Source organism: Podarcis vaucheri, assembly GCF_965113315.1.
Source record: "Podarcis vaucheri genome assembly, chromosome: 3".
NCBI classification, from domain to species: domain Eukaryota; kingdom Metazoa; phylum Chordata; class Lepidosauria; order Squamata; family Lacertidae; genus Podarcis; species Podarcis vaucheri.
In genome coordinates, this window is record NC_138761.1 from 1,209,600 (window position 1) to 1,233,405 (window position 23,806).

A 23,806-nucleotide genomic window follows, 5' to 3' on the forward strand; every position below is an offset into this window, starting at 1 on the left:
CTCAGCCCTGCTCTCCACCTTCTGTGCCTCCCCCTGCCCCACTATTCTCCTCCTGCAAACCCCCACCCCTTGGGCTTCCCACAGCCACACTCCTGCCCGAAATGGAGGAACGGGGGGGGGGGGGCTCCAGCCTTTCCCCCTGCCCACCCTCTGGTGTCTGCCACGAGCAAAAGCCTCTGGGCATGCCCCTCCTCCTCTTCTTCCTCTCTGCAGAGCCCCCCCCCCCAATCCCTGGTGGTCTTCAAGGCTGCCATGCGATGGGTGTCTCTGCATGCAATGCAATGCACTGCCCTCCCTCCCCGCTCTGCCCCCGGTACCTTTTCCCGCTGCACCAGCTTCTTGTAGACGGAGTCTGGGAAGGAGCGGAGGGGGCAGAACTTGCCGGTGCCCTCGGCGCACATGAAGACGCCGTTCTCGTAGACCACGCGCCCGCGGCTGATGGTGACCAGGGGCACCCCGTGGCAGCGCATGTTCTCAAAGAGGTTCACGTCCCCGCCCTGGACCTGGGTGCTGGCCGAGATGGTCCTGGGGGCAGCAGGGAGCAGGAGGTGAGGCAGGGCTTGGGCCGGCAGCTGCTCAGACTCCCTCTTGGGCCGGGGGGGGGTGTGTGGCCGGCTCCCAGCTTCCTCCCTGATCCTTTAGAAGCCCCACCAGAAAGAGGCTGCAGAGCAAAGACTTTTGGGAGCATGCCAACTTTGTATTGTGTACATTTATAGGTTTTTCTTATTTAACCTTCTCTGTTGTGATTTGGGAAAGGAGGGATATGGAAATAATAACACGCAATGTCAAAGTGAGGCAGGATGAGGCCTCAAACATGTGCTGATCCCATGAGCAGCAGTGGAGGAGCCCCAGCAAGAGGGAGGGATCAGCAGGCTTGGGCAGAGACGCCCCGCAAGGCTGCAGAAGCAGGGCAAAAAAAGCCCTTCTGCTTCTTGCCAGAGGTGGCAGAGGGGGAATGGAATGGGGCATCCCGAGAGACAGCATGGCTGGCTCCCTGGCACCCTGGCCAGGAGGACTCCACGCTGCAAGATTTAGCTGCAGCTCAGGGTGTCCCCTTCCCCGGACAGAAGCGGGAGGCAGTGGTGTGTTTGCGCCATCTACTGCATGCTGTGAAAGCAACAGGATCAGAGCGCAGGGAAATGTGTTGCAAGCATCCGTTGGGCAAGGAGGACAATCGTTTGCCCCTGCGCTACTGAGGAGGAGGAGGAGGAAGAGAGACCTTTGCGTAGGCGCCAGAAGCAAGTGGGTCCTTCTCTGCCAATGCACTAAAGGGACGTAAGGGGGTCTGGCGAAACTGGAGCCCTTCTTTTGCCACTGAAACTGGGTGTCTTTTCCTGAGAAGCAGAGACGCCTTCAGGGGTTCCAGCCAGAAGAGGCTTCTTCACTGGGAGTTCCAGCTCATTTCTGAATAGTGACGGGAGTTTGGGAAGGCAGCCTTCCCCAACCCGACGCCCTCCAGCTGTTTCCGACTGCCCCTCCCTTGAGCTCCAGCCAACACGGGTTGCAGCTTCAGAGGAAGGGTAGAGCATGCGCCTGGCATGCAGAAGGCCACAGGCTCAGTCCCCAGTGGCAGCATCTCCGAGCAGCGCTGGGGAAAAGGCTCCTGCCTGAAACCCTGGAGAGCTGCTGCTGCCAGTCAGTGCAGACGACATTGCGCTAGATGGAGTGAGGGTCTGACATGGAACAAGGCAACTTCCTATGCCTCCGGTCGTGGTGCCTCTGTGGCAGAGAGGCAAGCCTGGTTGGGGAGGGGGCAGGGCGAGGATGAAGTCTTTCCTCATTACCTATTGAATCGACTTGCGAATGGCTTCCCACAAAAACGCCTTGAAGCAACTGACAATTAAAAGACACCCCCCGTAACAAGAACCACTGGAAATCCAATACATGCTGGAAACATTCTTGTTTGGACAAGCCGACCCAGAAGTTTAGAAAGCTGATGGAAGTTTTGTTCTGTTTTTAGTCTACTGTTATTTTGTCCTCCTGGAAGTCTTTCTGAACTTTCTAATATCTGTTATTGACCATGTTATTGTTTTATCTTTTTTGTAAGCCGCTTGGAGCTTTATTTGGGTGTTTTTTAAACCATCAGGAAGCATATAAATTGTACGAAATAATATATCAATCCATCAAATAAACTGATGCAGCAAGCGCTGGACACACAGCCATGATGCTGGGGAGAACCTCTTATCTCTGTGAGCATCCTTCTCTCCCCCCCCCCACTTCCCTGGGGAGGCAGCCAGCAGGAGGGGAGGGGAGCCTGGCTTCTGAAGCAGCATCAGGCCAAAGTGACCCCCCCCCGTCAACTCCCCTCTTCTCACAGCCCATAAGCCCCAGGCTGCCACTCCCAACATAGCCCTGCTGACACCCAGCCCCCTCCCCGCTCCCTGTGGCCCCTTTGTGTGTCCCCCCCCACCTACTTGGTGGCCTCTGGGTCCCACACGACCACGTCTGCGTCGGCCCCGGGGATGATGCGGCCTTTGCGGGGGTACATGTTGTAGATCTTGGCAGCGTTGGAGCTGGTGATGGCGACAAAGCGGTTCTCGTCCATCTTGCCCCCCACCTGAGGGGAGAGAGAGGTCAGAGGGCTTGGCAGGAGCAGGGGGGAGGGGGGAGCTGATGGGAAACGCTCTGGGAGAGCCCCCCCCCCACCAGAGGACCACCCCTGGCTAGGATTGCTGCCTTTGAATGGCCTCGCCAAGCCCCCCCTCCATAGTGCTCCCATGGGATTCTCTCCCCCTCTTGCAGATCTCCGGGGGGGGTGTGTGTGTGCTGGGATGGATCCTGGAGCATTCCCCCCCCCCATGTTAGTTTGCATGCCCCCTGGCTGCTTGAGGACAGACTGTGCTGGTGGCAGGGAAGGAGGCAAGGGGAGCTCTGCTGCAGGCTCAGTGCTGAGTGTTGCTGCAAGGATGGGTTGGGGGTGCCCTGCCCTGAGCCCCTTTCTTTCTCATGCAGGCAGCCAGACAGCCAGCCAGAGGAACCCCAAGAGGGCTTCCTCCAAGCCTCTCCTGCTAGCCTTTGTCCCTCTGCACCAAGCGAAGAGAAGAAGAAGAGTTTGGATTTGATATCCCACTTTATCACTACCCGAAGGAGTCCCAAAGCGGCTAACATTCTCCTTTCCCTTCCTGCCCCACAACAAACACTCTGTGAGGTGAGTGGGGCTGAGAGACTTCAGAGAAGTGGGACTGGCCCAAGGTCACCCAGCAGCTGCAGGTGGAGGAGCGGAGACGCGAACCCGGTTCCCCAGATTACGAGTCCACCTCTCTTAAGCACTACACCACACTGGCAAGTCAGGGAGCTGGTGGAGCCACAGGGAGTGATGGATGCATTCTGGGGAGAAGGGGCACTGGAGACTGACTTGGGAAAAGGGATCGGTGATTGGGGGTCAGAAGTGGAGAGTGAAGAACAGCAGAGATGGCTCAGACGGGGGGAGAGCCAAGGGCTTCCATACCGCCGTCTCCTGCCCCCACCTCTTATGCCTGGCAGGACCAGGAGAGGATGGAAGTGAGAGAAGCAGAGGCGGGTCACGTACAGGCGCAGTCTTCTCCTGCTTGCAGGCAGCTCAGGTGGGGAAGAGACATAAGCGGAGGTCTCTGCTGTGGCAACTGCCTGGGAAGAGCTCAGAGAACTGGGGCTGTAGGACATGCCTTTCCCCACCTTGCAAGCGTCCCTTCGATAATGAAGAGTCAATTCCCTGCTTGAAAGCCTCTCTCTCACACACCGGGCCCCCTCCCCTCCCCATGGCGGGATGGGGGCAACAGGGGGGCCTCCACCTACCACTCCCCGTTCCCAGATGACGGCCATGCGGTCCTGCACTCCGCTGACTCCGTGGGGGATCTTGGTGAAGTCCTCCTTGCCCATGGCCTTCTGCTTGGTGGTGAAGGGCCGGTGGTCGGAGGCCACCACGTTCAGGGTGTCACTGCGGGGAGAGCTGGTCTTAGCAACCCCCTCGCCAGCGGACAGGGAGGGGGCTTCTCGGCCTCTCCACCCAAAGCCACCCCTTCCTTCCCTGCCTTCCTTCCAGGACCCCCTTCCTCCTCCTCCTCTCCCTCCATCCTCTAGGGCTCCATCACCCCCCAGCCCAGGCCCCCTTACTTGGCAAGCAGGCTCATGAGGTAGGCGGAGGTGTTGGTGTCCAGCCGCAAGGGCGGGACGGTGACATAAGCTGCCGCGTGGGACCAGTCCTGGTGGTAGTAGTGCAAGCCCGTCAGCGCAGTGTGGGCCGTGGTGGTCTCTGCGTACACCACCTTCCCTGCGGGGAAGCAAGGGGAGGGACCTCAGGCCTGGCCGTGGGGCAGGGAGGAGGGTGGTTTCCTCAAGAGCCCCACAGCAACCAGAGGCAGGACTTGCGGGGCGCATCGTTCAGCTGTGCAATCGAGGGGGGTGCCAGGGACACTTTGCTCACACAGAGTTGTGTGTGTTTGTTTTTTATTTATTGGGTTTATATACCCACCTTCATCATAAGGTCTCTGGGCGGTTCACAGAGTAATAAAATACAGGATAAAAACATGAGAAGCAAAACAAAACAGCAAAACAATAACCCCAACCTTCCCACAGACACAGTTAAAAGGATGTAGAACATTAATCAGCACAAGGCCTGGTTAAAAAGGAAGGTTTTCACCTGGCACCTCAAGATCCGTAAGGAAGGCGCCAGGCGAGCCTCCCTGGGGAGAGCATTCCACTAATGGGGAGCCACCACAAAGAAGGCCTGTTCTTGTGTTGCCACCCTCCGGAGACATCATAGAGGAGGCGCACAAAGAAGGGCCTCAGAGGGTGATCTCAGGGTCCAGGAAGGTTAACTGCAGAGTTGGGAGGGACCCAAAGGGCACCCCAAAACAGGCACCCCAGCCGACTGGGGAGAAAAGACCCACTCCTTGCAATGGCTAGCAAGGAGGGGCCGGATGGATCCAGGGGCCGGGACATGCCAAGGGCAGCTTGCCATCTCCCCTTGCAGTTGCCGTGTGGGCACCTCCTGCTCCAGATCCAGGGAAGGCCACTCACCTTGCATCTTGGCAGTGGCAATGACGTCCCCGGCTGACATGCTGGAAACGTTGACCAGGTAGACGGGGCAGTGAGTCTGCCAAGGGAGGAGGACAAAAAGAAGAGGAAAGGCGTCAGGGGGCTTGGGGCAATGAGAGAGACCTGGGCACGGAGTCCAAGCCAGCCATCCACCTGGGATGGCAAAGGGGCCCCCACCCAGTCGGGCAAGAAGACACAGCCTCAGTCCTCTGCAGCAGAAGGAGGGGGCAGTTAAGGCTGCTCACCCGGTTAGCGATGGTGATGACCCGATGCGTAGCTTCAGCTTCCAACTGCAATGCAGAGAGAGAGAGAGAGAGATGAGGCAGGCAGCGCCCGGCCAATTGGACCCCGAGACAGTGCCTGCAGGTGCCAACAGAACCCCAACACTTCCCCCTCTTCCCAGCAGTGACCAACTCATGGGGTGGGGCACAAACTGGGCAAGTGCCTGCCCCAGTGAAGCCAGTAGGCATGGGGGGGGACCTCACTTCTTTTCGGCTGCAGCTGGTGGGTCCTGGAGCTCAGTGGGGCACAGATGTCCCCCCACCCACCACTAACAGCCATGATAATCCCCCCACTCTTGAGCAGCACCCACAAGCTCAGCCAGCTGCCCCCAACCTTGCATGGGCAGCCAAGTCCCTCCTCCACTGCCTTCCTCCTGGTCCTTCTTCCTGGCTGGTGGAAGAACTGCCCTCTGAAAACAGTCACCAGGCAATTGGCAGCCTTGGCAAGGAGACCCTGCAAGTTCCGAAACTGCCCCCTTCTCTCTTGGGCCTTGGGGGGAGTGAGATTCCCATTCATGGGTGTGCCTCCTTCCTTGTGGGGGTCGGGTGGGATTACTATGAGGAATTATGAAATATGGAACAAGCCATTGTGTCAGCAATGAAAGCATTGCATTCACTGGGTTTGATTCATTGACAATAATTTCTGATCAAATCCCACAAGCCTCTGCATCTATGCCATTTGCTTTCTCTACGCCTGACAGGCACGTCTAAGCATTCTGAAGCACAGGCCAGTTGCTTCCTCAGGCATCCTCAGTACATAAAGTTAGTAGGTTAATCTGATGTAGTTTGTGAATCTTTAGGTGGATCTTAAGGGCCAGGAAGAGAGTTCACAAGGATACTGCCATCCTTCCTTCCTTCCTTCCTTCCTTCCTTCCTTCCACTCCTGTTTATGACCTCCTCCTGGCTTCCTCTTTTATTTACTCTGAACTACGTATGCATGCTCAAATTAACTCTTTGTAATTTTAACTTTAACTTTGTCCCCACGTGGGTTTTTCTGAAATGCTCAGAGGAAATCTGATTGGTTCTTACGAACACTGTGTAAAACGTTCTTTTGTGAATAAAATGTCCTGGGCCGAGGGGTGGACGGATTATTATTGACACTTCCCCCCAGAGTCTTGCTGATCAAGCCTCGTGTGTATTTTATTAATCAGAGTCCAATCCTTCCTTGCTTTGGGAACGCAACACTTCCTTCCTTGGTGGGCACCCTTACCTCCTCCGGCCGGCTGATCTCGATCCCTTCTGGGCCAGTGATGCCCAGCTCCAGGGCTTCCCTGGCCCCCTGCAGGGAAAGGCAAAAGAGGGGGTCAGTCTGGGGTAGGCGGGGACAGGGGTCACCTTCTTCCTGCCCCCTTGCTGGTCCCTGCCTCCTCCTCCCCTCTCCCAGGGCAGGACAGCCTATGGATCGGCTGATGGGATCATCCCCTTCCACTGCCCCCCCTGCTGCAGCCCAGCCGCGTCCCCCCTGCCCCCTGAGCAGCTCACCTCGGCCACCAGCTCTCCATTCTCGGCGTGGACGCGGGCGATGGCGCCAATGTCCTTGCAGGCATGGAAGACCTGGTAGAGCTCGCTGTCCCGGAGCATGTACAAGTCCTTGTAGGTCATGAACATCTGGAAGGAGTTGATGCCCTTCTCCCGCACCAGGGTCTCCATCTCCGCCTTCACCTGAGGCAGAAGGGGCAGGCGTCACTCGCCCAAAGGTCCCACCTCCCTCCGACACCCCTGGAAATGCTGTGAGCCGAACGCAGAGGGCCAAAGCCACAGGCCTTGAGGTATTGAGCTCATCTCATGTGCCCAAATCTAAGGCCCTGATGAACATAGGAAGATGAGCGAGGAGTCTCACGTGGAAGTTGGTGCAAATCCTGAACATTTCCAGACCTTCCTGTTTACAGTGGTATGTTTGGAAGCAGGAAGCAATGGACACTGATGTGCTTTGCTGCTTCAAGGACCCCGCCCTCACCTCAACAGGCTCCCAATCCTCTGCCTGGAGTTCTCCCCACATCACAATGTCTCCCGACTTTGGTTGCTTCCAGCTTTCCTCTGCAGACTGGCTCACTCACTCAAGTCACCTGGGACATGCTGCTCTGGGCCTGGATCTGTGAGGAGCCGGTCCCGCCTTTGAGCAATGGGCTCTTTGGCCCTGCTGGGAGGGAGCATGTGATTGGAGCATCTTGCTCCAAACTGAACCTCCACCAGTGGGAGGGGAAGTGGGGAGGGTCCTCTGGGGCAGAGAAGGAGGCATCTCTGCTCTAGGGTCCTCTTCCAGGAATCTGCTCTTCATCCAGGCATGCTCATGCCTTGTTCTAGAGGCATGTTCTGTCTCTGTATTCTGTGCAGGTCGTTGGTCTACGTTTGGTAATCTTAATAATAATAATAATACTTTTTTTATTATATGCAGCCCATCTGACCGGATTGCCCCAGCCACTCTGGGCAGCTCCCAAGAAAATATTAAAAACACAATAAAACATTAACAACTTCCCTATACAGGGCTAAAAGTCAAATAGTTCTTTAATTCCTTGACATCGGGTGGGACGGCATTCCACAGGGCAGGTGCCACTACAGAAGACAGAGGCTGCGCGGCTGGGTGCCCCAAGCAGTGATGAAATGGTCCTGCGCAGGTAAGACACAGGTGGGGTGGGGGTCTTCTCCCAGTGCCAGAAGCCAGGCAAGGCAGCGCCAAAGCCCACCAAAGAGGGGGAGGGAGTGGCCAACTGCGGAGGGAAAGGAAGGGCTGCTACAGCTGTCAGGGGGCCGAGAGGAGGAAGGAGCTGAGCCACAAACACCCAAACAAGAGGCTAAGGAGGCCAAGCCACCCAGCTGGGCTGGGGAACAAGATGGCTGTGGGCAGGGGTCTAATCCAGAATTACCAGCCGGCAGATGCTCCACGGCCCTTGGAGCAGCTGGGGGCCATGAGACGGCCAGCAGGCATGCTTGAGACCCCTGGCCTTGAGATCCTGCTACGGCCCGGCAGTTGGCCTGAGGAAAGTCTCCGCAGGCTGGAGCAGGTGGGGAGGGTGGGAGCTGGATGGCTGCGGAAGAACTGGGAGAAGGAGGCACGGCCGAGGGGCATGGAGGTGGCACCACTGGAGAAGGGGCAAAGCCCCAGGCACCCTCCCCAAGGGGCTGCAGTGAGGGCAACCAGAAGGGTCAGGCAGATGGAGTACCCTCCCCCCATGAAGAAAGTTTGCAGTGCTGGGGGCTTTTTAGGTTAAAGGGGAGTTAAGAGGCAAAACGATGGCAGTTTGTAAAATTACGGAATATGTAGAAATGGCAAAACACACTGGAAAAATAAGAAATCAAGATAACAAACTTTTTATAAAGGAATAGAAATGGTTTATTGAAAATTTAACTGTAAACAGATAAGAACATTGGCAGGGTTATTGTAATAACCTGTGGTTTCATAAGAGTATATGTTTAAAGTAGATGAATAAATGAACAAATTAAGTTAATTTGGATATGCATAAGATATTAAAAATAAATTTAAGGAACCACAGAAAGAGGGGGAAGGAAGTCAAGTTTTGAAATGTTAAAATGACTGTAAAGTTCAGGACCCATTGAAGTTCAAGACCCATTGAAGAACATCTCATCTCCGTATAGTTAAAGCCATGGTTTTCCCAGTAGTGATGTATGGAAGTGAGAGCTGGACCATAAAGAAGGCTGATCGCCGAAGAACGGATGCTTTTGAATTCTGGTGCTGGAGGAGACTCTGGAGAGTCCCATGGACTGCAAGAAGATCAAACGCATCCATTTTTAAGGAAATTAGCCCTGAGTGCTCACTGGAAGGACAGATCGTGAAGCTGAGGCTCCAAGACTTTGGCTACCACATGAGAAGAGAAGACTCCCTGGAAAAGACCCTGATGTTGGGAAAGATGGAGGGCACAAGGAGAAGGGGATGACAGAGGATGAGCTGGTTGGACAGTGTTCTTGAGGCTACGAACATGAATCTGACCAAACTGCAAGAGGCAGTGGAAAACAGGAGTGCCTGGCGTGCTCTGGTCCAAGGGGTCATGAAGAGTCGGACACGACTAAACGACTAAACAACAAAAGTTAGTGAAATGTATAAACCTGGAAATCATAAACAAAATTTTTAAAAAAGAATTTAAATATGCATGGCACAGAGAAAAGGGGAAAGTTTTTCTCTTCTCCTGACACCAGAATTTGTGGCTTCAAATGAGGTTGAAAGTGGGAAGATTTGGGGCGAATAAAAGGAAGGACTTCTTAATGCAGTGCAAAGTTAATCTATGGAACTCCCTGCCACAGGAGGCTGGGAAACCACGGGAGGGGAAGGGGCTCTCAGGCTGAGGTTCCACTTGTGGGTTTCCCATAATGGGAATCTGGCTGGTCACTGTGAGAAGAGGATGCAGAATGTGATGGGCCTTTGGCCTGATCCTGCAGGCCTGCGAATACTTGCTTTATCCTGAGCAAACCGTTTTGTATGGCTGGCTTTTCGGACTGATGAAGCATGTAGCGAAACCTGTAATATATCCGGAGAACAACAGGTCTCCTTTTGCCCACTTGCGTTATTCTGACCAGGGTGGCGGCTTTGATTTGCCTTCCCGTGATTGATCCATGCATACGACTTTGTGTTTCCAACTCAAGACCCATTGAAGAACATCTCATCCAGTTCAATCTTTGAAAAACAGCTTTGAAAAACTTTTCATATTCTCTAGTGTGCTACCCTTGCCGTTGTGGCGGCACGAGGTTGCCGTTCTGCGATTGGACTTACTTCTGGCTACTTGTGGAACGGATCATTTATCCAGTCTGTATAACGTTTACTGCACATGTGACTTGTTAAGATAGAGTTGTACATTTATCCACTCCATGTTTACAGTATCTCCAGGCTTTGTCTTGCACAGGGCACCTTAGTATGCTTGTTGTTTGAATGGTTACAAGCCTATCTCTATTCTAGCTATTAGTCTAGTAAATTTGGTTTTATACTTATAAGCCAGTTTGTTGTTGTTTCATTGTAATATTACTCCTTGTGCTCTTACAAGACTCCACTTTCGGAACCCTAAAGACCCGCTGCCAGTAGAGGCAAAAGACCTCCTCAACCTGAGTCAGGGAGGCCAACAAGCCCCCCCCCCCCGTGGCGCCCCCTCCCCTCTTACCTTTGGTGCCCACCAGGTGATGCCCATGTGCAGGGCGTAGTCGCAGCACACCTTGGGGTCGGCCAGGCTGCGGCACTTTTCGTAGGCGTCCAGGAGGGAGATGTCCTTGTCCGGAAGCACGTGCCCAATCACCATCGTGGTTCCCCCCACCAGGGCAGCCTGGGCACAGGGGCAAAGGGAAGCTGGTGAGAGGTGCCCCCGTGGAAACCCCAAGGGAGCTTCCAGAGGAGCGAACCACCAACGCCCAACCCAGAGCTTGCAAGCCCTGCAGGCTTCCTGGCGTGGAGGCCCTGGGTCAGGAGCCGACAGGAAGCATTTCTTGCTAATGCAAAGGGAAGGCTGTGTCCTCAGCTGACACTTGTGGGACATCAGCTAATCCCCAAAGCTGCTTTTTTTCAGGGGGGGGCGGGAGGAGAGGAAGAAGCTGGCTGCCTTGCCTACATTCCCTCAAGGGCGCTGCATGAGGATTCTGGGTTCCAAGGCCTTCACAATTTCAAGAGGAGCCCAAGGCTAAGACCTCATGGGGGGGGGCAGGGAGGAGGTGGTTGGTGAGCAGAAGCGGAAGCCCCCTTTCTATTGCCCTGGCTGTGTTCAGCACAGGGCACTCAGGACTTAACACGCTTCTTCCCTGGGGTGCCCAAGCTGCCCCAACAGTTCTCCTGGCATGTCAGGAAAATGAAGAGAGAGAGAGAGAGAGAGAGAGAGAGAGAGAGAGAGAACAGGCTGGGGGGGGGGCAGAAGAGATTTGCTCAAAGCCTAAATTTAGGTGAAGGGGCTCAGTGCCCAGAAACTACTTTGAACACCAGGGATTGAACCACGGCAAACATGATGTGAGCATGTGCAGAGCGCATTCCTACAACAGCAAGCCACCAACCCTTGCACTCACAGGCACCCTGGTCTGCAGCGCACCAGCCACAGGAGGCTTGGCCAAGACTCTGCAGTTGGGGAAGATTTGAAGCCCCCCCCCCCCCGAGCTGCTGGACTCCCCATATCTACCAACTGCAGTCAGGGAAGCCAATGGCCAGGGATGGTGTGAATTGTAGCTAAGCAGCACCAGAGGGTCACAGATGTTTTCCCTTCCCACATTCTCTTCTGGGGGGGCACAGGTGGAGAGCATGGCTGCAGCCCTAGACATACTAAAGAGCACTCTTTGAGAAGCCAGCCCTTCTTGTAAATACAGCCATACCTTGGGTTACAGAAAGTTCAGGTTGCATTTTTTTGGGTTACGGACCACCAAAACCCGGAAGTACCGGAACGGGTTACTTCCAGGTTTCAGTGGTTGTGCATGCGCAGAAGTGCCAAATCGCAACCCACGCATGCACAGACGCACCACTGCAGGTTGCAAACGATGCAGGTTGCGAACATGCATCCCGCACGGATCACGTTTGCAACCTGAGCGTCCACTGTATTTGGAACAATGTTCATGGCAGAGAAGACAGTGGCACCGTGACTGGCGCAAGGGACACTCTGAGCAGCTAGATGGGGAGGGAGGAGGCTTTGTGATGTTAAGCACAGCTCATTCAATCCGCCCTCTGCAGAGCTGGCTTCTGTTGGAAACAGGGGGACGTACCAGTCTTGGGCTTGATTCTGTGCTAGAACAGCTGTACACCTGTCCAAAAAGGGGAGTGTGCAGATCCACAGCAGGCTCACTGCTCAGAGAAGGCAAGTCTGTGCACAGCCAGAAGGCCATCTCTCAAGAATTAATTCATATTACCCAAGTGGGTAGGTGGTGTTCAGCAAAATTCTACTCAGAGTAGACCCTCTGAACTTAATGCACACAACTAAGTTAGGTCCATTAATTTCAAAAGTGCTGCTTTGAGTAGAACTTGCCCGAATGCCTTTTTAAAAAACAACTATGTTTCAGCTGTTTACAACATGGGGCATTCCATTAGTCAGATCATAGAATCACAGAATCATAGAATCATAGAGTTGGAAGAGACCACAAAGGCCATCGAGTCCAACCCCCTGCCAAGCAGGAAACACCATCAGAGCACTCCTGACATATGGTTGTCAAGCCTCTGCTTAAAGACCTCCAAAGAAGGAGACTCCACCACACTCCTTGGCAGCAAATTCCACTGTCAAACAGCTCTTACTGTCAGGAACTTCTTCCTAATGATTTCTTCTTGCATGATGGAATGTTCTTCCCATCTCCCCACCGCCTAAAACTGTTCTAGAAGTTCCACCAACCCAAATCAGATTTGGGGTGTGTGTGCACGGCTGTAGAGGGGAGGAACCCCCTCGCACAAGAACTATCCTTGCACGAGCAGAAAAACTTAGTTGAACACCAGCCTACAGTTTTATTAGATCGTCAATCACTCGGGGTGCCTCACAGGAAGAAATGAAATAAACAAGCAAACAATGCTTATCTGGCTGTTATTTCAATCGTGTTCCCTTTACGATAGCTCTGTTTGGAACGTTTCTTTAAAAAGAGCATTAGCAGGCTGCATCTTTTTGAAAGCCACTTTGGATTTGCTTGGTAAAGAAAAAAAACAAAGGAAGAAACAAGGGGGAAAAACAAAGTAGTAATTCTAAAAACAATTCCTATAAAAATATTAATAATCTGAGTTCTAGTTCCACCACCTTTTGGCTTGGTATTTTTTCAAAATGAAAAATAAGCACACCAAACTCCTGCTCTTCTGTGTTGCCTTGTGTTGAGCAAAGGAGCTAAGCACTTTCAGCACCAGAGGCCTGGACAGCTCCCCCAGTCCCCAAGATGACCGGCAGGCAGGCAGGCGGATGGGCAAAGATACAGCCCAGTCCGAGCAGGTGGGTGGCTGGGCGGCCAGATCCAACCCCCCCCCCCCGTCCTTGCAAGCAACTGGGGCTTTTGACCAGGCTCCTCTTGAGCAAGGTGGAAGAAGCTGACGCTGCTGCCTGGCCCAGGATGCCATGAGGAGCAGAACAGGGGCGCGATGCAAGGGAGACCAGCCCCCGCCATGGGGTGACCTGACTCCTTCCCACACCTGCCCTGCAAATGACACCAGCAGCTGCCACCTGCTCAGCCAAGCTACCCCACGAAGAGGCCCCAACAGCTGCCAGGGAGGCTCCTGTCACTTCACATGCTCCCCACTGGTCAACACTGATGTTCTTTCCCCCAGTTCCGGAGCACATTTGGGAAGGGAAAGGCCTCACCGCCCCCCGCCCCCCGGAAAAGGCAGCCAAGGCAGTGGATGGCCAGGAATCATCAAGGGAGGGAGGAAGGGCAGCCAGCCACACACTCCTCTGCCCAGCGCAGACGGGGCTCTGGAATCACATGGTTGTTGCTGACTAGGAATGCTCTGACTCTGCTTACAACATTTAGGCCTCACCCAAAGCAGGCCTGTCCCCTTGCCAGAGGGAGATCTGGAGTCCACGGAAGTGCATGTGGATGTGCACAGTGGATGCTGACACCCAAAGTATCTGGAGGGCTGCCCTTGAAGGCCTGAGAGGTTTGTATCTATTCACTCCTGCCCTGCGCAGAGCTCTTTGCTGGGCACAGGTGCCATGGAGGGGCATTGCAGCAAATGATGACATTTGGATGAGCAATAATGGAGGTGCCTGTGGAAATAAATTCAGGGGGATGTTGGCGGCTAGGAATGTCCACGGCTGGCTTCCCAACTCCTGGGGCAGAGCTCACTGCTCATTTAAAGCATACTCAAAACGCACTGAAAGCACGTAAATTCCCTCAAAGAATCCTGGGAACTGTAGTTTGTCAAGGATACAAGGAACTGTATGTCTGTGGGGGGTTCCCAGGATATTTGGGGGGGGGTGTCATGTGCTTTAAATGTGTGTTGGGTTTGCTTTAAATGGATGGTGTGGTCCTGCCTCATGTCTCATCCATTCCGCGGATCTCAAGTCTCCCCAGAAACTTACTCTAAGAGAACACACACACAGGTCAACTGTGGGACACCCCATCAATGCCCAAGACCAGACCACCCGCACCACACAACCAAGAGAGGAGGAGGAGGAGGGAGACTACCTTGGTGCCGTGGTAGAAGTCATCCACGCAGGTGGCGTTCATGAAGGTCTGGTGGAAGTGGGTGCTGGTATCGATGCCCCCCGGGATCACCAGCTTGCCGGTGGCATCGATGACCTTGGCTCCGCCGGGGATCATGAGCTCCCTGCCCACCTGCTGGATGATGCCGTTCTCAATGTAGACGTCGGCCTCCAGGGTGCAGTCGTCGTTCACCACCTTCCCCCCCTTGATGAGGATCCGCATCGTGGCAGCGTTGGCGAGCATGGCTCTGGGAAAGGAGGACAGGGCAAAGGAGGTCAGGAGCACTGGGCGTCTGAGCCAGGGCTGCTCCCTCCCACTGGCAAGACTCCACAGGTCACAGGCCATCCATTTAACAGGCTCAGGCCATTCCTAGCCCTCTCCTCTCCTTTTAAGGCCATTTAGCTTGCTGGCCATCATTGTGGGAGGGAGTTCCACAGTTTAACTTATGCCCAGAGGCCACACTGCCCAGAGATCGCATCCAAGGAGACAGCTGAGGGTCAGAGCCACTGCAATTCAGAAAACGCGGCCAGGTAAGACACAGCATAGGCTGCTCCAGACCAGCTCCTGAGGCTCAGAGAACACCCCAGCTGGAGGACATGGGGCTGGATTCACCCAGGTTGCTGCACTGGTTGACGCAAGTGCAAGGAGTCCTGCTAGTGCAGTGTGACCTCCCCTCCCCAAATCTGCTTGGGGGGCCAGGAGAACCCCCAGAGCTGGAGGTGGGGGGGGGGAAGAGAGGTCGTTCTGCCTGCTGGAAAGCAGAAGTGCTTTTGCTGTCGGAATTCCACCCATCGTCCGGGACGAGGGCACCTCCGCACCTTCTCTGAGAACGTGGCTCAGCCTCCGAGGCCTTTCTTGTGGCCCTCTTACCCTTCGGCCGGTCCTACCAGGAGGGAAAGTGAGGCAACAGCCTGTGGCAGCTGCTTTTAAGTGCCCCCAAAAGGCATCCTATTGTTACTTCCGATTATCACCACAGAGGGAGGGAGGCAGACGTGGGCACCAAAACAATTTGGCTGCAGGCTCTGAGTGCCTTGACCAGGGGAGGGATGGGGGCAGCAGGTGCTACTCTGCCTCAGGTAGCAAAATGTCTTGGGCTGGCCCTGCACCCGTCCTCTGAGGGAAGCGTGGCTGGTGGGGATGAGGAACATGAGGCCCTGTGGGAACAAAACTGGTGAACGGCTTGCAGATGGATCAGCGTTCAAAATTCACCAGGTTCCAGGGGCTGTTTTCACACACGAGAAACACATCCTGTAGAATTCTATCCATTATATTTGAATTTCAGGAACCAAAAAGTCATATTGAAAAATGCAACTTTCAAGCCTGCTGGCCCCCAAGTGGCAACCTGGCATTCTGTGGAAGACAGGAGGGCCTGGCGTGCTCTGGTCCGTGGGCTCACGAAGAGTCGGACATGACTAAGCGACTAAACAACAACCACAAAAACCTTGGTTTAAGGAGCCTTTTGGAGCCTTGCTTATATATTTGAGTTTCTAACACTGGAAGGATGGCTCTCAATGGCTACTTGCCACAACAGCTGTGCTCTCTCCACTGTCTGAGGCAACCAGTTGATGGAAATGATGGGGAGTCCTACTTATGGGCACTGGGTCAGTCCCTGTGGGAAGAGGAGCTGGACTAGATGGTTCCCCTTTGGCCTGATCCTGCTGCTGCAGGGCTCTTCTGATGGCCCAGAAACCATCTGAGCTGCCATGGAGGTTCAGGGAGAATCTGGTTGTTTGCTGTCAGAAGAGGCGGCTGGACTTGGCTAGGCCTTTGCTCTGCAGAGCCCTTCTTGACTGCCAGAACCTCTGCCTCCTTCTCGGCTGCTCCTGGCAGCTCTGCCATCCTACCGACAATATGCCCTTAAGATGCTGCAGCTGCCTGGTCCTCTCCCCACCCCCCACATATCTGCAAACATCCTCCATTCCTCTTTGGCAGATGGAAGAAAAATATATATTAAAAAACAGCAACACCAAGACTGGCAGAGCAAAGAGGGTCTCTGCTCCCCTCTCTCCCCAGAAAGCCCTTCCTTTTGCAGCCATTCAGCAACCTCCTCTGCCTCCCTCCCTGGCATCCCGTTGCATAAAAGAGGCCCCCTGAACACGGCCTCCCTTGGCGGCAAACCCAGCCCCTCCATCAGCATCAGAAGCTCCCATTTGCCATGAAATCTGCGCAGTCAGACCTGACAGCTGCCGGCTCAGAGGCTCCCAGACAGACCATCAGCTCCTATTGTGTGAGAGAGGCGGGATCGAAAGAAAAGGGGGAGGAGGGAGGGGTCTCCGGGAATCAAACAAAACCTGCATTCCCACAAGCTGGAGCTGGACCCAAAACCTGGAGGAGAGGGAGGCACGGTCCCTTTTGATGGCTGCAGGGTTGCAAATAGGGTCTACTCTGAAGCTGCAATTGCAGAGGAGCAGAGGAGCTTGGGAGAGCAAGCCTTGCCTGGCACTTGCAGGAGGGAGAAGCAGACATCCTTGTTGCACCAGGATCTCCCACAGCTTGGAACTGGCAGGCTAGGTATAGGGCCCAAGGCCGTGGGCTGACATTACCTGCCCCACCAGCCAACCCTCAGATCTGCAGCTGCTCACACCTTTATCCAAGCCTTGATGGGGAATGAGGAAACCAGCTGGGTCTGTAGGACTGAGACCCTGGTACTAGGTACTCGGGTGCAGTATCAGAGCAGAGCTTGGGGAGGGAGAGTTGCTGTGGCCCATAGACATCCCATCTCATCATGCAGCTATGCAATGTGGCCCCCTCTCTCTTAGCAGGTGGGAGGGGAAACGGGAGCCCTGGACATCAGGGCAGGGCATTGGCAGGGCACTCTTGCTCCCCACAAAGGAGCGTCTCCACTGCCCCCCCTTTAGTTGAGATTCCTGCACTGCAGGGTGTTTAACTAGATTATCCTTGGGGGCCCCTTCCAACTCTTGCGCACTGTGGGGAGAGCACCAGGCAGACACAGAAACCTCTACAGGAACACTTGGAAGGGGGCAGGCACCGCACAAGGCCAGCAGACCTGCCCGCCACAATCTGTATGCAGGATGAGGTGTGTTGAAGAAGTCAACCAGCATTTGGTTTTCAAAGATTTAGGAAGCTCAAAGGCACCCACAGATTATTCACGCAGTTGTCAAAGCAGAATTGGAGACAACTCAAAGCTAACAGGCCCATGACCAGTGTGGACACAAGCAGGAAAGGGGCCTGCAGAGAAAATGGGTCCAGACGGGTCCAGCAGGAACATCAAAGCCACAGTCTCCGAGTGAGACTGAGGGGCAAAGGATTCTGCAGCTCAACTTTCCCACCCCACTCGCTAAGATGAGAGGCCCAGCAGCTCACAGAAGGGGCTTGCTGGTTTTACTCATTTATTTAACGAATTGTATAGATCACTCGATGGATGTAAAACCCCAAAGAACCCTGTCCTGCCCACCCAGGAAAGGGCTTACGTGGGCCAGGGCAATTTGGTCCTGCGTCTCCATAGGTCACAGGGTTGCCATACACCCAGAATTTCCCGGATATACCTGGAATACTGCAGTCGGAAGCTGTGTCCCAGCAGAAATCGGCAAAATGTCCAGGAAAATCTGGACGCATGGCAGCCCATGTCGGTAGTGTCGTTTTTTGCCAATTTTCCTTTAAAAATAGCTCAAAATCGTTAACAACTTTCATGTCTGGGTTTTCACTTTTTGAAAAATGGCAACCCAACCATCTGAGGAGACATGGAGAAAACACGTCAGTGTGGCCAATAGAGCAACTGCAGCCAGCAGCTGTGGACCTGACTGCCCCCCCCCCAAAAAAAACCCCTGAGGCCAGCCCCCTCTCCCCCCTTGCAGCAGCTGAGCACGCAGCAGTGTCGGTCAGCGGGGAGAGAGCAGAGCACCCTCTGCACAGAGGCCACTGAGCTCCAAGTGCAAGAAACACCCCCCAGCTAAGGCATAAGGCAGCCCTCAGGGAAGCCCCACCACCACCGCCGCAGAGCAGGATGCCACCTTGTTGAGCAGCACAGCTTCCCTGCAGCCTCTCAGACCCAAGAGGCCACCAAGTGTACATCCGCCGCACCCTTCTGGCCAGCCTTCTGTTTGAAGGATGACCCCTTCTCTTCCTGGGGCCCTGGCAGGCAGCCTAATAAATGATAATACAGTGGTACCTTGGGTTACAGAGGCTTCAGGTTACAGACTCCACTAACCCAGAAATAGTACCTCGGGTTAAGAACTTTGCTTCAGGATGAGAACAGAAATCGCGCGGCAGCAGCGGAAGACCCCGTTAGCTAAAGTGGTGCTTCAGGTTAAGAACAGTTTCAGGTTCAAAACGGACCTCCAGAACGAATTAAGTTCTTAACCCGAGGTACCGCTGTAAATAGCAGCAGCAAACAACCTTCACCCCAGGGTCCCTGGGCAGGTGACAACAATTACAACACACTGAGAACAATTTAATGTTAAAAAAAGGTCTGGCATGCCACATAAGCCAGCTTCATTGAAATCAGAAGATTCTCAAGGGCCACATTCCTGGGAACCAAATGCAAAGTGCTATGGTGACTCACAGATTCGTAAACGGATTGGCTGCCTCCTTCTCCTCCTTGCTTGGACCCACAATCCATGTCTTTGCTTTCCTTCCGTTCTTCCCACAGCATAAATCCTCAGCACCCTCCACCTGAAGACTCCTTCCCCTCCTTGCAGAGGGGTCCTTTTATACACATAAGCGCAGGGCTCAGGGCTCCTTCAGCACCCAGGTAGCACAGAACACCACCCGCCACTACAACTAATCCAGAATGCGGCAGCCAGACTGGTGACTGGGAGCGGCCACCCAGACCACATAACACCGGTCTTGAAAGACCTACACTGGCTCCCAGTACGTTTTCAGGCACAATTCAAAGTGTTGATGCTGGCCCTGAAAGCCCTAAACGGCCTCAAAGGCCCAGTGTACTTGAAGGAGCGTCTCCACTCCCATTGTTCCGCCCAGACACTGAGGTCCAGCGCCAAGGGCCTTCTGGCGGTTCCCTTGCTGCAAGAAGCCAAGTTACAGAGAATCAGGAAAAGGGCCTTCTCGGTGGTGGCACCTGCCCTGTGGAACGCCCTCCCACCAGATGTCAAAGAGAAAAATAACTACCCGACTTTTAGAAGACATCTGAAGGCTTTGAATGTTTAATAGGTTATTGTATCTTAGTGTTCTGTTGGAAGCCACCCAGAGTGGCTGGGGAAAACCAGCCAGATGGGTGGGGTATAAATAATAAATTATTATTATTATTACTGGGATGGGTAAATGCTGGCCATTGTCCTCCCCAGGAAACAACTGGGAGAGAGCGAGAGCCCCTTCACACACACACACACACACACACACACACACACACACAGAAAGAAAGAAGTCTTTGTGTCCTGGGAGTGTAGAACAGCCCCTGGCTTTGTCCCCTCCCCATTGTTCAAGCCCCCTCCCCATGGCCCGCTGCGCCCACCCTGCAAGGAACACACTCTCAAGCCGGCATTTCAAACTCCTGTGCCCCTGAGCTGGCTCTTCCCATCCAGGCAGGATCTTTAGGGGCTCCAGGAGGAAGGAGGGAATGGGGAGGAGACTTTGCAAAGTCAAGGAGGGTGCTGAGCACAATGCTCAGAGGGCGGGCAAACCAGACCCAGGCCGCTCCTTCAGGCTGTGCAGGGCTGAGGCTCAAACAGCAGAAGAGGGCAGCCCTTTCCATCCTCCCAAGTCAGCTGCAGCCCCACCAGAACCGGCAAGGACAAGAGTCCCTGCCTAGCAGGCGAGAATACTAGACACATGGGGCAAAGATGTCCCCCAACCGGGGGCAGACCAACATTTTTGGAGCCCTGAGCTGTCATGGGGGACCTTTCTGGGCAGCATCAGAAGCTCAGATAGTTGCCATTTGGGGGCCAGACGGCTTGAAACTTCTATTTTTCAAAATGGCTTTTCCTGAAATTCATTCTGATTGTGCAGATAAAATATTATGGACAGGATGCACTGCTAGTGTGAATCTAGTCAAGATCCAGGGACCCCCAGGCAGTGGAGACGTCGGGCACCATAATGGCACCAAATGGGCATCTTTGCTTGGTCGCAAGGGACCAGTAGTTTTGAACCCTGGGTGTGGCTAACCCGTTCTGTTCTGTTCTTCAGTGGGGATGCTCCACAACAGATCCCCACACCTTTACAACATCTGTGCTACTGACTCTCAAACTTTGGGATTTGTAAAATATATACAACAAAATACCCACTTTGAGTCGTGCCACCCAAACTGGGTCACGTAAGACCCAATTTCTTAAAGCAATCTGGACTAAAGTTCGTTCTGGGGCCCCTCTGGGATTAGGCTGTCCATGAATTGTAGTGGTCCTGCAGGACACCCACCCCCCACTTGTTTCTCAGCAAGGCTGCCTGTAACCCCCAATTCCTCCTCAGGACACACAGCGGGGGGAGGGGGGGACAGAGGCTCCGCCCTCTCTCTTGCCTCCAAAGGCCCCACAGGACCCAGGGCGGTGCAGCTGCCCCGAGAGAGGAGGGAAAGCAAGATCAGACACAGAGCACCCTGGGGCCACAGGCACATGAAGACCCTCCTGTGGAGAGCCTGGGACCCCCCCCCACTTGCCAAGACCCCCCACTCTTTCCCAAGGCTGCCTGGTGCACTGCTGCAGCACAGACGAAAGCAGGTCCCTTTTAAGAAGGAACGCTGGGGGAAAGCTTAATGAGCAAGCGGGGGCTGGTGCAGATGCCAAGCAGTGACACATCGGAGGAGCGCCTGAGACACCCCCCCTCCGTTCTTTGTTTTGAAGTCCTTGCAGGGAGCGCTGACAGCCTGATGAAGAGAAGAGTCATTACAGGGAGACATCTGAGGATCCAGAGGCAGACAAGCCCCTCTCGTGGCACAGCACACAACGGCAACGGCACATTTCTAGCAGCAATTGCAGAACAAGGAGAAGCTGAGAGGAGCCTGTCCGCCTGAGGGATCAGGCCAAAGCCCACCCCCCTGCCCTCACAGTGGCCAAGCAGGACTCAATGCCCGACCTGAAGAATTTGGAGCAAATGATTCAGCAAAGGAAACACAGCCCAGAATAACTAAGGAGATAGTACAAGAATATTTGGCTAGTTTAGATGTATTCAAGTCTCCAGGGCCAGATGAACTGCATCCAAGAGTATTAAAAGAACTGGCAGATGTGATCTCAGAACCACTGGCAGTCATCTTTGAGAATTCCTGGAGAACAGGCGAAGTCCCGGCAGACTGGAGGAGGGCAAATGTTGTCCCTATTTTCAAAAAGGGGGAAAGAGAGGACCCAAATAATTACCGCCCAGTCAGTCTGACATCAATACCAGGGAAGATTCTGGAGCAGATCATTAAGCAAACAGTCTGTGAGCACCTAGAAAGGAATGCTGTGATCACCAATAGTCAGCATGGATTTCTGAAAAATAAGTCATGTCAGACTAACCTCATCTCGTTTTTTGACAGAATTACAAGCCTGGTAGATGAAGGGAACGCAGTGGATGTAGCCTACCTTGATTTCAGCAAGGCATTTGACAAGGTGCCCCATGATATTCTTGTAAAGAAGCTGGTAAAATGCGGTCTTGACTATGCTACCACTCAGTGGATTTGTAACTGGCTGACTGACTGAACCCAAAGGGTGCTCATCAATGGTTCCTCTTCATCCTGGAGAAGAGTGACTAGTGGGGTGCCACAGGGTTCTGTCTTGGGCCCGGTCTTATTCAACATCTTTATCAACGACTTGGATGATGGACTCAAGGGCATCCTGATCAAATTTGCAGATGACACCAAACTGGGAGGGGTGGCTAACACCCCAGAGGACAGGATCACACTTCAAAACGACCTTGACAGATTAGAGAACTGGGCAAAAACAAACAAGATGAATTTTAACAGGGAGAAATGTAAAGTATTGCACTTGGGCAAAAAAAATGAGAGGCACAAATACAAGATGGGTGACACCTGGCTTGAGAGCAGTACATGTGAAAAGGATCTAGGAGTCTTGGTTGACCACAAACTTGACATGAGCCAACAGTGTGACGCGGCAGCTAAAAAAGCCAATGCAATTCTGGGCTGCATCAATAGGAGTATAGCATCTAGATCAAGGGAAGTAATAGTGCCACTGTATTCTGCTCTGGTCAGACCACACCTGGAGTACTGTGTCCAGTTCTGGGCACCACAATTCAAGAGGGACACTGACAAACTGGAACGTGTCCAGAGGAGGGCAACCAAAATGGTCAAAGGCCTGGAAACGATGCCTTATGAGGAACGGCTAAGGGAGCTGGGCATGTTTAGCCTGCAGAAGAGGAGGTTAAGGGGTGATATGATAGCCATGTTCAAATATATAAAAGGATGTCACATAGAGGAGGGAGAAAGGTTGTTTTCTGCTGCTCCAGAGAAGCGGACACGGAGCAATGGATCCAAACTACAAGAAAGAAGATTCCACCTAAACATTAGGAAGAACTTCCTGACAGTAAGAGCTGTTCGACAGTGGAATTTGCTGCCAAGGAGTGTGGTGGAGTCTCCTTCTTTAGAGGTCTTTAAGCAGAGGCTTGACAACCATATGTCAGGAGTGCTCTGATGGTGTTTCCTGCTTGGCAGGGGGTTGGACTCGATGGCCCTTGTGGTCTCTTCCAACTCTATGATTCTATGATTCTATGATTCTATGATTCAAGGGCAAGAGCAACACTCCCCCCCCCCGTGGTTTCCAGCAGCTGGCATTCAAAAGCATGGCACACACACCCCCACACACAAAAGGGACCCAGCCGACCCTGGAACAGAGAGTAGCCCCAAGAGCTGCCTCCGCTCAACTCCTCCCCTCAAATCTTTGCCTAGGCTGCTGGGTCATGTGATGGGGTATAAATGTGTGGGGTATTATCCTCATCATCATCATCATTATTATTATTCAGACCATGGCACATGGAGTTTTTCCCCCTGAAAACGCTTCTGCTCTTTTTTGTTGCTGCCCGAGGCTTTGGGGTAGAGATATGAAGGCCCCAGAAAACACTGGGGAAATGCGACCATGACCCCATTTTTTTCTGCTACCCTGCCCCTCATTTGTTTTGGAACAAACCTACCCCAATTTTTCTGCTTTTTTCTTCAGGCTTTCACATTTCTACTTTGGGGAGAGGCTTCTCAGCCGCCTGCCCAGCCAGTTATAAAAACTCGAGGCAACTCATAGATAGGCAACGGCCCCCATTTAGGCATAGCCGGTTTAATGGTGAAGGTTGAAGGGCAGCATTCACCCCACTGGAAGCAAGGGCAAGAAGGAAGCGCAAGGAATAATCAAGCATGGAGGATATGGTGGGGGCTGACTCTGGGTCTCGATAACCCGGAGGTTCATTCCCACTTGAGGAAGCCAGAGGCGAGCGTCTCCTTCTGCAGCCGCGTGTCAGTCGGGCCAGAGGCCTGCAAGGAGGTCCAGCAGCGCCTCCATGCTCAGGACGCTCTCGCTGCGCCACAGCCAGTCCAGCAT

General features: G+C 53.7%; 2 protein-coding genes and 1 long non-coding RNA gene across 4 annotated transcripts in view; 1 reads left to right on the forward strand and 2 right to left on the reverse strand.

The window, feature by feature from the left end:
• The window catches only part of LOC309529773, a 405,398-nt gene that overhangs the window by 85,923 nt on the left and 295,669 nt on the right, over positions 1 to 23,806 (forward strand). The gene's annotated exons all lie outside the window — the stretch shown is intronic.
• Positions 1 to 23,806, reverse strand: part of MAPRE3 (microtubule associated protein RP/EB family member 3) — a 125,809-nt gene that overhangs the window by 51,868 nt on the left and 50,135 nt on the right. The gene's annotated exons all lie outside the window — the stretch shown is intronic.
• The window catches only part of DPYSL5 (dihydropyrimidinase like 5), a 38,347-nt gene that overhangs the window by 5,427 nt on the left and 9,114 nt on the right, over positions 1 to 23,806 (reverse strand). For both annotated transcript variants that reach the window (XM_082216584.1, XM_082216583.1), the window contains exons 2-11: positions 14,361 to 14,625; positions 10,403 to 10,561; positions 6,780 to 6,959; positions 6,508 to 6,576; positions 5,262 to 5,306; positions 4,999 to 5,074; positions 4,093 to 4,249; positions 3,775 to 3,916; positions 2,415 to 2,557; positions 318 to 525 (exon numbers count right to left, since the gene is read on the reverse strand). In XM_082216584.1, coding sequence (XP_082072710.1) covers positions 318 to 525; positions 2,415 to 2,557; positions 3,775 to 3,916; positions 4,093 to 4,249; positions 4,999 to 5,074; positions 5,262 to 5,306; positions 6,508 to 6,576; positions 6,780 to 6,959; positions 10,403 to 10,561; positions 14,361 to 14,621 — 1,440 coding nt within the window. In that variant the 5' untranslated portion in view covers positions 14,622 to 14,625. The remainder of the gene's footprint in view (positions 1 to 317; positions 526 to 2,414; positions 2,558 to 3,774; positions 3,917 to 4,092; positions 4,250 to 4,998; positions 5,075 to 5,261; positions 5,307 to 6,507; positions 6,577 to 6,779; positions 6,960 to 10,402; positions 10,562 to 14,360; positions 14,626 to 23,806) is intronic.